At 51.1% G+C, this 15,815-nt stretch overlaps 1 protein-coding gene across 1 annotated transcript; it reads right to left on the reverse strand.

Moving 5' to 3' along the window:
- Nucleotides 1-339: 339 nt before the first annotated feature.
- KCNJ9 (potassium inwardly rectifying channel subfamily J member 9) lies at nucleotides 340-15,314 on the reverse strand. The gene is made up of 3 exons (XM_053278001.1): nucleotides 15,131-15,314; nucleotides 6,963-7,941; nucleotides 340-2,714 (listed from the first exon to the last, which is right to left on the reverse strand). The coding sequence occupies exons 2-3, from the start codon at nucleotides 7,894-7,896 to the stop codon at nucleotides 2,419-2,421; spliced, it is 1,230 nt and encodes a 409-aa protein (XP_053133976.1). The 5' UTR covers nucleotides 7,897-7,941; nucleotides 15,131-15,314; the 3' UTR covers nucleotides 340-2,418.
- Between the last annotated feature and the right edge of the window lie 501 nt (nucleotides 15,315-15,815).

Genomic DNA, 15,815 nt, shown 5'->3' on the forward strand with positions numbered 1-15,815 from the left:
AGGATATGGAAAGGAGGATCAGGATCACCCCACATTTGATGCTGAAACCAGTGTTTGCCTTTTCTGTGGTGGCTATCATTCTAATGCAATGTCTACACTGCTTTTTATCCTGCACCAACATTCACAAGCAACACCTTCCAGGTTAAAAGGCATATTTGAAGGAATAAAGGGCAGATGCACACCACCCTGACCTCCATGGTGGGATAGAAACATTAATAAATTATTATAAAGAATAACAATATATAAATGCTTACACAAACGGGAGTCTGCAAATATATGCAGAGGCGTGTTGGGTTTGGAGAAGGTGGAGATGCTGTATTAACAACATTCACAGGCATACCCATTTCAAAACCTCTTTTTTTTATTAAGACAGAGATTGAGAGAGAGGGAGAGGGAGAGGGAGAGGGAGAGGGAGGAAGAGACTGCTCATGTGTGAGGAGATTGTGCAAGATTCAGGAACTGTGAGAAGAAGGAAAATAATGCATGTCACCACCATTTTGAGGGCTATCCAACCGACTTGCTCTGCCGTCTTATCAATTTGTTCCCTTCCCCTTGGCCGCTGCCTCCTGAGCCGAGTCCAGGCTAGAATGTCAACCTTGCCACGAGTTGGGCCCAGGCAGGCAGCAGTCAGATCAGGCGTGGAGGGTCAGCTGCACCCAACCAAACCATGAAACTGGCTTGATCCCGAGCTTTGTCAGTTCGTATCGGAGAGCCAGGCGCTCAGTGGAGCTGCTTTGGTGATGTGGGATTCGGCCCATGCTAAAGGAAAGATGGAGATCGGGGAAAGTATGCAAGGCTAGCGACTGACCTGGCTGCTAATTCATCTCCCCTCGTGCTGTCTCCGTGAATGGTGCAGAAACAGGGTCAGGAGAGGAACAGGCCGGAAATGTTTTATTCATTTCTTTAAATCGGGAATGGTGCAAGGGAGATTGGTGGCTGTGAATCCTCTGACTTCAGTCTCTGGATCCCAGCTAGCAGAAACAAAAGTGGGGAGCCCCACTCAGCAGTGGGGGGGGGAGCGGACTTCAGGAACCCACCCTAGTGCCAGGGGAGCGGGGAAGAGTAGGATGTTGACATCTTTCCCCAGAAATAATGTCTACCCTTTTAAGAATGATTATTTTTCTCAGAGGCAGGTTCCTGTAGTAGATTGTATCAACGGGTTAATTGCATGAGTTTCAGTTGACAGACTGATATTTCAGCTGACGGACTGATATCTTTCACTGATATTTTTTAATCGGTCAATATATTTCTCCAAACAGTTTACCACCCAGTTTGCGGCTGTAGGTGCCGTCTCTGGTCTTTGTTTGCCCCCGCCCCCAATTCAGCTCAGAAAGGGTCAAGCCACTCCTGAATCTGCCCAAGTGAGGAGCTGTCCAACAATCCAAGTCAGAGGAATGCCTATTTTAAGGCCGATCCATGTAAACGCTTTTCTCCCTGTGATTATGTGGCATTGGGCATTAAACCCCCTTTTTAAAGAAGGGATGGATATTAAGGGCTGTGAATCTTGTGGAGACTTCAAAATGTGCCTCAAACTCACCTCCCTCATCCATCAGGTGTTCTGAAGGCCTCTCAGAGCTTTCGGTGTGAATAGGACCATTGGAAGGACACGTCTAGAGAGTCAACGATGGACGGTTGACTTGACCACACCGAGGTCATCACGCCAAGGTGGTGGGGATCACCTTTTTGGCTGCCCCACAGCTGGAAGGAAACAGCATGCATGTGGGCAAAGAGGCCAGCACTGCATGGGGTAGGGGTGATGAACAGGGCAAGGGGTCAGACTAGACGAACTTGAAGGTCCGAAGAATCATAGAATAGAGCCATAGAGTTTGAGGATTCTAGAACTCATAGGAAGGTTCCATTCCAGCTCTAAAATTCTATGATTCCAAAAGTGGCAGCCTTCTCCTAACCTGAGCCCTTGATGCACTTTTTCTGTCCATCCTCTCCTGTGCCCCCACATTGCCCCAAACTTGCCCTACTAGTAATTTTTGTATTGCATATGTGTCTCCTCCCCATTCCTCTGTCCCCCCATCACTGACCCCTTCACGCCTTTCCGCAATCTACAGGCTCCCTCTTAAAATCCCGCCTTTGCCTATTTATTGCCGAAGCCCATTGCCTATCTGTATAGATATAAATATAAATATAAATATATATATATATGTAACGCGTGGGTGTTTTAGGAATATCCTCATAACTTCCACATTAAGAAACCCTTCTGCGTCGGCTCTCCCCAGCAACAGAGCAGTGGCCGCTATGAAACCCAGGACCGTCCATCAACTCTCCAGATCCCCAGTCTCTTGGTCACCCCTTGGCTTGATCTCTTGGTCACGTCCCTCCTTTTCTTCCCCGTCTCCACCTCCTCCTTCCTTGGCACGAACTGGGCTGGCTTCCGATCCAAGGCCGGCTTTGTCCACCTCCTGTTTAGACCTTGGATTCGCTCTCGGTGCTGGCGAGGTTACCGTTCCTCTCTTTGCCCCCTTCCTCCGCCTTCTCATCCAGCTGGCTCGGGATGGACCAATAGAGGTGGGCGTCCATGCGAGCCGTGGCCTCCGCCATCTCCTGGGCACTACAGCTGGGCGTGGGGACCTCGAAGGTCTGATGGAAGCTGTTGTAATCCACCTCGTAAAAGCCGTCCTCCAAGGAGAGGACAGACATGAAGCGGTGGCCCCAGAGGACCTCATCCATCAGGTAGGAGCTCCGGGCTTGACACGTCATCCCTGTGTGGGAAGCAGAGTATTAGAAATTAGAAATTAGAATAGCACAACCCATTGGGATTAAAAAAAAAAATTAAATGCTTTTATTAGTATTATAGGTAGAAACAGAAAGGTTACATCTCTGAGAATCCAACAAAACCAAACAAGTTTACATACAAGGTCTTATCCATCAAACCAAAACATAAGGAAAAAAAATACAATAGTATTGATTGTGTCTAAAAGGTCCAAAACTAGGCAACAGGCATCAGTAACTATCAATAAAGAATCTTGAACCCCTCAAGGGAAAACTAAAAAAGAAAAAGTCTACCTCATCATCATCATCATCATTACATTTATATCCCGCTCTTCCTCCAAGGAGCCCAGGAGTACTACAAGGAGCCCAGGAGTACTACATACTTGAGTTTCTCTTTCACAACAACCCAGTGAAGTAGGTTAGGTTGAGAGAGAAGTGACTGGCCCAGAGTCACCCAGCTAGTTTCATAGCTGAATGGGGATTTGAACTCGGGTCTCCCCGGTCCTAGTCCAGCACTCTAACCACTACAATCCTCCTACTGTCAGGCAGTCTAAAGAGGAGAGGACCAACCCAACTATGACATATAAAATAGAAATAGTACAAGTAATTCGAACGCAGAGCAAAACAATGCTCTGTGGTTTGAGCACCACAAGCTCAAAAAATGTTAAGTATTAATGATTAGATTCTGTATTCTATAGGAGAGAGAGTATAAGTTCCTGTGCTCTAATTTTATCCTACATCTGATTTGAGAGCTGTATAAATAATAATAAAAAAAGAAATTTATTCAAAAACTTTCATTGAGTGGGTTAACTGAGTCTTATTATGTGTATGTTTCATAAAATATGTTTTGTTATGTATTACTCTCCAATACTAAAAAATCTTGGATCTTCTAGTCTTTTCTGTCTCAGCTGCATTAAATGAGAGATATAGTATACTATCTTATATGTTAAGCTGATGGACTGAGAAAATCTAAAACAATCAAAGGACATCCATGATTCTAGCCAAACCAAAAATGAATTCAGAGAATTTTAAATTCCTTGTTCTATCAGATAACCCATTGGGATTTTAATCCATGAGCCACGTCCGCAAATTTTGGACACATTTTGGCAAGCAAGGCCTTCCTGATAGCTCCTATGAAGCTGCTTCCGACGGAATCAGACCCTTGGTCCAGCTAGCTCAGTATTGCCTGCACTGACTGGCAGGGACTCTCTGGGGTTTCAGGCAGGGCTCTTTCTCAGCCCTACTAGCCCCTGAAATAGGACCACAAATTTTAGACATCCATCCCATCTCAGGTACCATCTAATGCACAGCGGGGAAATGATGTGACTAGCAAGTCAGAAGTTGCCAGTTTGAATCCCCACTGGTATGTTTCCCAGACTATGGGAAAGACCTATATCGGGCAGCAGCGATCTAGGAAGATGCTGAAAGGCATCATCTCATTCTGCGCGGGAGGAGGCAATGGTCAACCCCTCCTGTATTCTACCAAAGAAAACCACAGGGCTCTGTGGGCGCCAGGAGTCAACACCGACTCGACGACACACTTTACTTTACCATCTCAGGGGACAAAAGCTCATAGTGGTTTTTGGCAACAGCTAGAGATGGAAAAATGAGTAACAGCATCGCTCCTCTTACAGCTTGCTTCTTTATCCCTGCCCCTAAATGATTAGGGTGCATTTTGGTGCAGAGGAGAGGGTCAGGGTATCAGTGAATATATTGCTGTACTCTCTCAGTGGAGTAATTTTGGGAAGACGTTCCTGCCCATTTCTGCAGCACCGCTTCCAAATGGACAAACTCTCTAATGGTAGATTTTTTAAAACCGGTCTTCCAAGACTGCTGATGGCAAAACATTTAGCCTGGCCATGGCGGGTGGGGAGGGAATCAACCAATCAAACTTTATTTCAGTCTCTGACCAGCAAAAAGAAAAGAAAAAAGAAAAGAAAAGAAAAGAATAGACAGAAAATCTTCTGACAGATAACCCCAAACTCTGCATGATTAACATATACAAATCCATCATAAACTTAAACCCATCGAACAAGTATTGTTAGACACTCACTTCGGTCTAATTCTCTTAGCTACCACACAAAATTTAGCCACTTTATATGAAACATCGGAATCCTGATCAGAAGATGAGGAGCCACAAGAACAAAAAAGCTTTCCTATACTTAGGGATATTTAATGTTGAAATATATAATATTTAATGTTGAAATATAATAATATTTAATGTTGAAATATAATGTTGAAATATTGAAATAAAGCAGCTTTAGGTTGTAAACCAAACATATAACAGTGAACAGACCCCACTTGCAGAAGCAATGCTGGATGTGGGATCTCCACATCCCTGACACATCCTCTCCCCACCCCCACCCCCAAATTTGCCTGGTCTCCTTTTAACACCATCTAAGCTAGTGGCCGTCACCACATCTTGTAGCAATGAGTTCCACAGGTTAACCTCCCACCATGTGAAGAAGGCCTTCCTTCTGCCTGTCCTGAATCCAGGGCCAGAGTTCTAATATTATGGAAAAGGGAGAAAAGGTTATCCGTGTCCCTTGCTCTGCATCATGCATGATTTCATAGGCCCTGAATATCTCTCGCTGTTATCGTCTGCCATTGCTTCCCAAACTCCAGACCACGGCTTGTGGCTCAAAAGCTGGTCATCCACTGCACACACAAAAATCTTCCCGCACAGAATCTCAGCTCGTTGCTGTGATGATGAATGTGGCACTGATAGAGAGGCTTATGTAACAGCACATGGGGTGCAAAGAGCAGAGAGGGGGGGAAGAGAGAGGGAGGGGGAGGGAGGGGGGAGGGAGGGGGGAGGGAGGGGAGAGGGGAAGAGGGGGGAGGGAGGGAGGGAGAGGGAGAGGGAGGGAGGGGGAGGGAGGGGAGAGAGAGGGAGGGAGGGGAGGAAGAGAGAGGGAGAGGGAGGGGGAGGGAGGGGAGAGGGGAAGAGGGGGGAGGGAGGGAGGGGAGAGAGAGGGAGGGAGGGAGAGGGAGAGGGAGGGAGGGGGAGGGAGGGGAGAGAGAGGGAGGGAGGGGGAAAGAGGGAGGGAGAGGGAGGAAGAGAGAGGGAGGGAGGGAGAGAGGGGTGAGAAAGAGAGGGAGAGAGAGGGAGAGCAGGGGAGAGAGCGGGGGAGAGGAGGAGGGGGAGGGGAGGAGGGGGAGGGGAGGGGGGAGGGGAGGGGGAGGGAGAGAGAGGGGGGAGGCTGTTCAAACATGCTTCTCTTTTGATGCCAGTAGGTAAACAGGTGTCAGTCGGTAAGAATCTTGGAGCCATGTGAGCAAAACACAGAAGTCCGATTGTTACTCGGGACTCTGGCTGGGACCCACCTGGGGGGCTGCCTCCTTGGTGTGTCTCCTCCGGAGAAACATTACCACTACTAAAAGTCCCTGGCGCATAGTATGAGCCAGGAAGGCCTGGTGGTGGGGGCGCAGCTCAGAGGTACAATCCCTGGCAGCATCTCCTGGGAGAGACCCTTGCTTGGAACCGTGGGGAGCTGCTGCCAGTCGGGGTTGACAGGGCCCAGCTAGCTGGACCAAGGGTCTGACTCAGCGTAAGACAAGGGCAGCTTCCTATGTCCCTGTGTGGGCGCGTGGAAAAGCAGACCCGGGGATGGGGATGGGGCTCCATGGAAGAGCATCTGCTTTCAGTGGTGGCACCAGAGAAAAAATGGAGGGGTGGCTCAGAAGGGGCAAAGTGCATTTGGGGTGGGCGAGCAGAGTCCCAAATATTAGATGGCTGGTGGTGGGGAAGCCACGTGGGGGGCGCTTGCCCCCCATGGATCCCTTGCGGAGTTGCCCTTGTCTACTTTGCACGCAGAAGGTCCCAGGTTCCGTTTTTGGCAGCATCTCCAGGTAGGGCTGAGAAAGACTCCTGCCTCAAGCTCTAGGGAGTTGCTGCCAGTCAGTGCAGACAATACTGAGCTGGATGCACCAAGGGCCTGACCCAGAATGTGGACGTTACTTATGGGGGCTGGGGCTATATCTCATTGGAAGAGCATCTGCTTTGCATGCAGATGGGCCCAGATTCAATCCCTGGCAGCATCTCCAAGTAGGGCTGGGAAAAACCCCTGCCTGAAACCTCGGAGAGCTGCTGCCGGTCAGTGCAGACGATACTGAGCTAGATGGACCAAGGGCCTGACTCGGTAAGGCAGCTTCTTTTGTGCCTATGGCTGCCCTTTGACGACTCCACAACAAAGATAAAAAGTGAGAGCCCATGTTCCGAATTGGCGAGACGTTACCTGTGGCCTCCACCATCCCTTCCAAGATGACGACGATCTCAAAGTCGTCCTTCGCCAGCTGGTCTTTGGAGACCTCCCAGAAGGGGCTGTGCTCATTGATTTCGTGGCTGATGATGAGAGGGGAGACCAGGAAGAGGCGGTCGTCGCCGGTCTCGAAGCCCACGTTGATGTCTGTCTGGTTGAGGGGGATGAACTCCCCCTCCTGGGTCTGCTTGGACTTGATCAGCTTGACCCGGATCGAGGCCTCCACGATGTGGGAGTTCCGCAGGTCCCCCACCCGGAACATGAGGCACAGGCGATCGTCCCTCAGCGAGATCACCGCGTGGGTGGAGAAGACCAGCGTCTCCGCCCGCTTGTTGGGCTGGGAGATCTTGACGAACATGCAGCCCACCATGAAGGCGTTCACCATCGAGCCCAAGATGGCCTGCAGCAGCAGCAAGATGATCCCCTCCGGGCACTTATCGGTGATGACTCGGTGCCCGTAGCCGATGGTGGTCTCCGTCTCGATGGAAAAGAGGAAGGCCGAGACGAATCCGTTCAGGTTGTTGACGCAAGGCGTCCAGGTACTGTCCTCGAGGTGGTCCAGGTCGCCCCGGCAGTAGGCGATGAACCACCAGATGAGGCCGAAGAAGAGCCACGTGATGGCATAGGCCAAGATGAAGACCAGCAGGCTGAAGCGCCACTTCAGGTCCACCAGGGTGGTGAAGATGTCGGTGAGGTAGCGGTAGGTCTCCCGCACGTTGCCATGCTGGACGTTGCACTTGCCGTCCTTCTCCACGTACCGCTGGCGCCCTCGTTTCTTCTCGGCCTTCTCGGGCTCCTCACCCAGGCGTTTCAGGGCCGCCGATTTGACCGGGCGGGAAGCGATCGGCGCCTTCGGTTCCGATACGGGGGTCTCGGGGATGGTGGAGAAGGCCGAGTTTTCTTTTGCCATGTTAGCACCTGTGGGGCCGGGTGCCCCAGAGCAGCTCCTTCAACTCTGTGGGGAGAGATGCAGCGGATTAACGAAAGGGGACAACGGGATATCGGGAGTGGTCTCATTCCGAGTCCGGCCATTGGTCCTCCAAGCTCAGTAGGGCCTACGGCAGGGCTGCTCAGCTTCGGCCCTTCTACAGATGTTGGCCTAGAACTCCCACAATTCCTGGCTATTGGCCACTGTGGCTGGGGATTCTGGGAGTTGTAGTTCAAAAATGGCTGGGGAGGGCAAAGTTGAGCAGGCCTGGTCTACACTGACTTGACTGGCTGGGGGTTGTAAATCAGCCACAGCTGGTGGGCCCCACTGCTGCAGAGAGTGGGGTGGGGAGGGGTGGAGTCTGAAAGAAAAAGGGAAAGGGAAAGGAAAAAATGGAGTGGTTCCTGAATAAACCCTTAGTCAAATCTACATAACGTTACTTGGCGTTTATGAGGGAAGCAGCTATAAAACAGAGCCTTGGGGATCAGGGAGCCTGTTTGTTTTTTTTACTTACATTTAGCAGGGGGAGATCAACCGGCCCTATCCAGCCCCAGCCCAGCATCCCTCCAGTGGCTGTTGCTGGTGTCTATATTATGTTTCCTTTTTAGATTGTGAGCCCTTTGTGGACAGGGAGCCATCTTTATTTATTTCTCTATTATTTCTCTATATAATCTGCTTTGGGAACTTCTGTTAAAAAGCGGTATATAAAATATTCATCGTAGTAGTCGCCATTTTGGAAGGGCGGTATATAAATCAAATAAATAATAAATAATAATAGTAGCAGCTAAGCAGCCAAGTTGCATCTTATGGATTTGCTATTTATTTTTTCTACATAAACTGCTTTGAGAACTTCTGTGGATAAGCCGTATATACACATTCTTCATAGTAGCAGTAGTAGTAATAATAGTAAAGTAAAGTAAAGTGTGCCGTCAAGTCGATTTCGACTCCTGGTGCCCACAGAGCCCTTGTGAAACTGAAAAATTCAGTTTCAGCCTGTGGATTTCAAAAACTTAACCATACGATTAATCCCTGCATCTAGGAGAGACTCCTGCCTGAAGCCTTGGAGAGCTGCTACTGGTCAGTGTAGACAATACTGAACTAGATGGACCAAGGGTCTGACTCCGTTTGACTCCGGCTTCCTATGTTGGGGACTGACCCTCGTTTCCAGATTACGTGCTGTTCAGCGGTAAAATGCTTCGACTTGGCAGGATCGTTTTGAAAACAGAAATAGCTTGCGCAACCCGCCTCCAACGGGAAAATACAGCTATTTTGTTTGTTTGTTTTTGCAACGCACATGCAACGTTGTGGGACTAAAACACAAGGGTAAAATCCGAAAGACGACATCAGAAATGTGAACGGCACCTGGCTGACCATGTTGAAACACAGGCAGTATGGAAGCACACTTAACGGACATGTAGTGACACTGTGGTAGCAGGTAGTCTGGAAAGCCCTGGTAGGAAAATCTGCCCTGGTAGGAAAAGAGCATGTGTGCCAGGAAGGGGAGAAGACAGTTTTGAATCTAACCAGAGAACAAGTCCAAGATTTCAGTCTGGCGCTTAGAAAAAGGTTAGAGGGGCAGCACTGGGTTTCGTCTTGGCCTACAAACATGGTCCAGCATATGTCCTGGTCCCTTGCTCCTCAAAACAAGTCACGGAATATGGCACCTGAAAATGCAGAGGACCACATTTCCTAATGGCTTGTTGGTCTGGTGGCAGCAAGCATGACTTGTCCCCTTTGCTAAGCAGGGTCCTGCTTGCACTTGAATGGGAGACTACTTGGGTGAGCACTGGAAGATATTCCCCTGAGGGGATGGGGAATTGCATCTGGAAAGAGCATCTTCATGCATGCATACAGAAAGTTCTCTCCCTGGCTGCATCTCCAAGATAGGGCTGAGAGAGCTTCCTGCCTGCAACCTTGGAGAAGCCGCTGCCAGTCTGTGTAGACAATACTGAGCTTGATGGACCAATGGTCTGACTCAGTATATGGCAGCTTCCTATGCTCCTAGTTAGTATGTGGGAGAAGCTGAGAGGCTTTTGCGATAACAATAAAAGCAGATTAGTAGGAGAAAAAGGTTTCAGATAATAAGGAGTCTAGTGAAGGCCCAGACACGTGGCCAGAGTGTGGTGTATCCCCACCTGGAAGATTAAATCTGTCAGTCAAAGAAAAATCTTTGGGGAAACTCCTTGGCACTCTGGCTTTGAACTAATTAGTCCAGGGATTTAATTGATTTCAAGTGGACAAACAGACTCCGAGAATGTGGGTTGTACATGAGCACACCCAGAATGCTCTCCAGGCAGGAGAGGGGATTTTAGGCTTCTTTTGCAGGTATTTGGGGGGGATATATTAGGCCCTTGTGGGCACCTTAAAGACAAACATTCCGTGCAGCAGATGCTTTGGTGTGCTCTCTCAGCTGAAATCACAAATCTGTGAATTTTTAGGGTATGCATAAACCGTTTGGGTTGAAATGTTCGTCCATTACAGCACAGCCATGCTCTTGACTGGAAAATACAATCTGTCTTCCTGAGCTCTCTGGGAAGAAAGACATGTATTTGTTTTCCTTGAATGTGGGCGAATCTTTCCTAATGAATGCCTTCACCACCAGCCCCGGGGACCCCTTCAGCAATCAGTCATGGCCCCTGAATAATCCATCCCTCATCCTGGGTCCTTTAAGACAAAAGACCATTTCCTTGAGAGGGGACAACCGATGTCCCCAAACGACGAGAATCACTGAATCTGCTGCTGCCACCCCCAGAAGCTTTTCCCCCAGAAGCTTTTTCCAGCTGGGGGGAGAAAGCAAGTTGCTCTCTGCCAGCCTGGATGATATGGCACAGCACACCCTTGGAGCCCTGCAAAGCACCAATTTTAATTTGGAAGGGCAGATGTGTATTCACAGATTGTCCAGATTTACGTCGAAGTCCCTGTGAGTTATCAGGGAGCACTCTGGACGTGGTTCGGGTTTTTCACTGCACTTTGGAGCATAGCCCAATTTATGTCCGGAGGGTAGGAAAAAAATTGCACTTTTTGCATCTTTTTGGGGTGTGTGTGTGTAAATGTGAAATATCCAATATGCCCCGTAACTCACAGTATTTCGCCCCTCTTAATCCAGTGATAAAGCCTGCTGTCTGGGCAAGGCCCTTCACAAAGCAGAGATGGCTACATATTCAGGTGGCCTTATTAAAGATGACCCAGCTCTCCAGGTAAACGCAGGGAAGAGGAGAGGGAAACCTGAGGCTTATGTAACAGCTTCAGCCACACTGATCGTGAGAGAGGCTGGGACCAAGAACCAGAGGAGACCGACACAGGGGGGTTGCACCTGGTGAGTTTGCGTCTGAAGAACATTAAAATAAATAAATAAAGCCCCACTGGATCAGGCCAAGGGCCCATCTTGCTCCACGCCAGCGGGGGAAAGCGGGCAAACCACCCCCTCCAGTTGGTGGGGAATGACATGACTCTGGACTCTGGCTGGAGTCCAGCTCAGCCTTTCCGGCCTCATCCTGGCCTCTCCTTTCCTTGCCGAATATGCAGCAGGACCGGCCCTCGTATTCACTGACCTTGTATTCTGGCACGAGGGTGAGCACACTGGATGTGTAGGAAGTGGGCAGAGAAACCCAGATGGCTTGTTCTGTGAACCAGAGCTCTATTTTTAAATGGTGTCCTCATGGCTAATTGATTGAGTACACTGAATAAATGGGCAAAAGCATCCCCTGCTCCCAGTAAAGCTATTAATAGACGGCGTTTAGGGAAAAGGTGCCACCGCCATCCTCGGAGAGAAGCAGCTCTTCGGAGTTTGTTCAGGAATATCTGGCCATGTCGGAAGATGGGACATAGGAACCTAGGAAGCTGCCTTTTACTGAGTCAGACCCTTGGTCCCTCTAGCTCAGTATTGTCTACCCAGACTGGCAGCGGCTTCTCCAAGGTTGAAGGCATGAGTCTCTCTCAGACTATCTGGAGATGCTGCCAGGGAGGGAACTTGGAGCCTTCTGCATGCAAGCAGGCAGGCGCTCTTCCCAGAGTGGCCCCATCCCCTAAAGGGAATCTCTTCCAGAGTTCACACATGTAGCCTCCCATCCAAATGCAAACCAGGACAGACCCTGCTTAGCAAAGGGGACAATTCAAGTTCGCTCCCACAAGACCAGCTCTCCTCCCAGAGAGGTTTATGAATTTAAAAATTTGCTGAGTCTCTGCAGGCTTCCTGCTGGAGTCTTGTACCCCTTTGAACGAAGGGCTTTTTATCGGGGCCTCTCAGAAGGCACATAGGTGCTTTTCAGCAAGAAGACTTGGTCTTTAGCAGAGGACATCGGCTTCTGGTAGGTGGCCCGTGTCAATCTGTTAGTCCGTTACCATCAGAATAACAGAGGGCACCAACTCTGTAAGCTTTTAAGGTGTCACAGGACACTTGGTTGCAACAGGGAGGGACTCAAACCCTGCAGGGCACGACCCACCCAGCACTCACATGAGTGGCTTGGAATAATTTCCCTGGTGGACTGTGCCTTTGGACAGTGCTGCTGGCATAAGAGCCAGTGTGGTGTGGTGTGGTGGTTAGAGTGCTGGACTAGGACCGGGGAGACCCGAGTTCAAATCCCCATTCAGCCATGAGACTAGCTGGGTGACTCTGGGCCAGTCACTTCTCTCTCAGCCTAACCTCCTTCACAGGGTTGTTGTGAGGAGAAACTTAAGTATGTGGTCCACTGCTCTGGGCTCCTTGGAGGAAGAGCAGGATATAAATGTTAATAATAATAACAATAACAACAACAATAATAATAAATGATGCATGTCTCTTACAGAAGATAGCGGGGCTACAAACAGAAGCTACAAGTGGAGAGCATTTTGCGTCAGATCAGACCATCTCAGACCCTGTCCACGGCCCACCGGTGGCCCCACGGCAGAATCTAACCCAGCCCAAAACCAGAGCAATAGACCTTGAATGGAGGGCAGAGCTTTCACACATGCATGTAGGAAGATTTCAGATCGAGAGCATCCTTAGCAGCGAACAACTGGATGGCCTTGTCTCCTGCATGCAATGCCTAGTTCCCCTGAGTTCTGTCCATGGTCCTGACACCCAGACACCCAGCCATCCCGATTTATCGTCCTGCTCCCTGCCTGCCAGTACATAAAGGTATGCTCCCTTAGCCATAACGCTGTGGGGAGAAGTGCCATTCTGGGTCAAGCAAGGTGGGCCCCATTTAACCCAGCATCCTTCTCCCCATAGCGGCCAGTCAGATATCTCAGCAGGAAGCTCAGAAGCAGGGCAGGAAGGCAAACGCAGTCTCCCATGGTTGACCTCCCAGCAACTGGAATTTCATGGTATACTGCTCCTGAAGCTGGAGGCATGGGGATTCAGAGTCAGTGATAGACCTCTCCTCCCCTTCCTCATATTGGTCTCAACTCACTGGTAAAGCCATCTAAGACCGTGGCGACCCTCCCAAAGGGCCCTCCACTAGCAGAGCTAGGAATGGGGCAGGAGGAAGAAAGGGGGAAGAGCCAGAAAGGCTGGGGCCTACAGGCTGAGCTCTCAGTGCCCCAAAGAGATGGGGCCACCTGGAGTCAGGTGGGGCTGGGAAAGACCCTGAAGAGCTGCTGCCGGTCCGTGCGGGCAATGCTCAGCTAGACAGACCAGCAGCCTGACTCCGCAAACGAGTGTCGGTTGGAGATGTGACGAGGAGGCTAATTATTCTAGCTCCAGGAGACGCCATCTCTGTGGCTACCCAAGGGCCACCGAAGGCTGCAAGTTCTTTCATGCCCTGATGCGCGGAGCTCAGCGGTGGTTTTTCACCATCCGACAAACAGCATCGCGTAGATTCTGGTTGCAGTCTGTGCAAGCAAGAATCTGGCTCCTTTGTTGCCTGGGAGAGTTTGCCCCCACCCTCCACTGCCAGGCCTTTCGAAGAAACACCTACTCCAACCCCAATACAAGAACACACAAATCCCTGATTGATTAAACACACCCTGCCCCCTTCTTGTCACAATCTCTGCCTTTGTCCTCAGCTCCCCTAAAACCTGCATTTTGACCCCCACCCCCCCCTCTTCCCTTCCTTCCTTCCTTAAAAAACAACAACTTCCTTCTCAAAACCCAGCATTTTACAGGGAAACTGCTGGTTATGGCGGGGAAGGTGAACTGGTCTTGGCGCCGCGAGCATGAATGGTCCCCTTTGCTAAGCAGGGTCTGCCTTGGTTTGCATTCTGATGGGAGACTACACAGGAGAGCACTCAGAGATATTCCCCCTTCGGGGATGGGGCCGTATCTCAGTGAGAAAGCCCCTGCGTGTGTGCAGAAGGTTCCCAGCTTCACTCCACGGCATCTCCAGATATGGCAGGGAAAGACTCCTGCTTGTAACCTTGGGGAGCTGCTGCTGCCAGTCAGAGCAGAAGTCTGAGCGAGATGGATCAGTGGGGCAAGGCAGATCCCTATGTTCCTGCCCACCACCCCTCTGCCCACCGTCCTGTCGCATAGGCCTTGTTAAGACTGTGGGTTTGGAGATCCAGGTCTGACTCCCCAATATCCCATAAAGTTCAGAAGTGAGGGCACCTCTCTCCCCCCCCCCTTCTGCTCCCTCTCAAGGGCACAGCAGGTTGGAATGGGTCCCAGGATGGAAAGCAGAAATGGGACCCGGCTTTCCCACCTTCCTCCTGAGAGAGGCAAGAGGCGGAGAGAGAAGCGGAAGCTGCTACCCATCCAGAAGCCCCCCCCCCGCTCTTCAGTGCCCCCCCCCCACTCAATTATAGCCGTGCCCCTGCTCCCTCTTAAAACTACCTACTCTACCTTGCAGGGTTGTCTGTCCTAGAGAGAAGGTTATTTACAGGAAGCGACTCCAGTCTGAATCCCAAATTCGCCACGCCGACTTCCCAAGAGGCAGCCTTCTTCCACCCCCCACCCCCCCATCCTACCTCACAAGGTTGTTATTCTCCGCAGAAGTTTACACATTAATGGGGGCGGGGCGGTGCATATATAATACAAGACTACAAGAGTCTCGCTTCCCACCACACAGATCTCCTCCGGATCTCTCTGGGCATCACTGAGAGAGCTGCCACAGACCCCTTCAGCTGTTGAAGGGGGGAGAGGTGTGTGTGTGTAGCTCGGAGCCCCCCTCCCCAACGGAGGGAGCCCCCACCACCCTGCCACCCCCCCCCCCAGGAGATCTGCAGCTCCCCCCACCCAAGAGCGGGATGCAACGTCTCTCCGCCCAGCGGGGCCGGTCCCCGCGGGAGCTGTCCCCACCTGGTGGTGCTGAAGACGTCCCGCCCGGCTGTCCCTCGCTGGCGTCGCCCATCGCGGCTGGAGGAGCCCGCATGACATCCCCACCGGCGGGCACGGGCGATGCACCAAGCCCCAGCGCACCCTCCGGCGTGCCGCCTCCGACTAAATTTAGCTGCAGCTCGCAACCCCGCCGGAGCCTATATATGTGTCATACCCCCTTCCCAAGCACCCCTGCTTCCCCGGCGTTGCCAAGGCAACCGGTTTGGACGTCCTTTGGCTGGGATGCCGGGCTGGGGGGTGGGGGTGGGGAGATCTCCTCCGGATCTCTTTGGAAACCATGGATCCGCACCCTCGGCCAGCAGCACCCGGGCCTCCTCCCAGCGCCTGCGGAGGCAGGGTTCGCTCGCTGCAGGCGGGCCGGGCACATGTGGCTGCAGGAGATGGCACTTTGCCTCCCACCTACCCACCCCCGCCCGCCCTCCAGCATCGCGGGCTGGTTTCAGGTTTCTCTTAAAGCGCTGATGCTAGCCCGCCTTCCTCGCCAAGGCGGCTCACAGCCCCAGGCCAGGCCAGGCAGTGGGAAGGCAGGCGAATGCGATAGAAAAATCGGCCCTGATGATGATGATGATGATGATGATGATGATAAAATCAGCCCAAACAATCAAAGGATGGCTGTGGAGAGGAGAGCTGGTCTTGCGGTAGCAAG

This window comes from Hemicordylus capensis, chromosome 14 (genome assembly GCF_027244095.1).
Source record: "Hemicordylus capensis ecotype Gifberg chromosome 14, rHemCap1.1.pri, whole genome shotgun sequence".
NCBI classification, from domain to species: Eukaryota; Metazoa; Chordata; class Lepidosauria; order Squamata; family Cordylidae; genus Hemicordylus; species Hemicordylus capensis.

Excerpts from the sequence above, each read along its gene's own strand:
- KCNJ9 (XM_053278001.1), bottom strand. The coding sequence starts at position 7,896 with ATGGCAAAAGAAAACTCGGCCTTCTCCACCATCCCCGAGACCCCCGTA. Across the intron at positions 2,715-6,962 it reads AGGGATGGTGGAGGCCACAG|GGATGACGTGTCAAGCCCGG; the intron begins GTAACGTCTCGC and ends CTTCCCACACAG.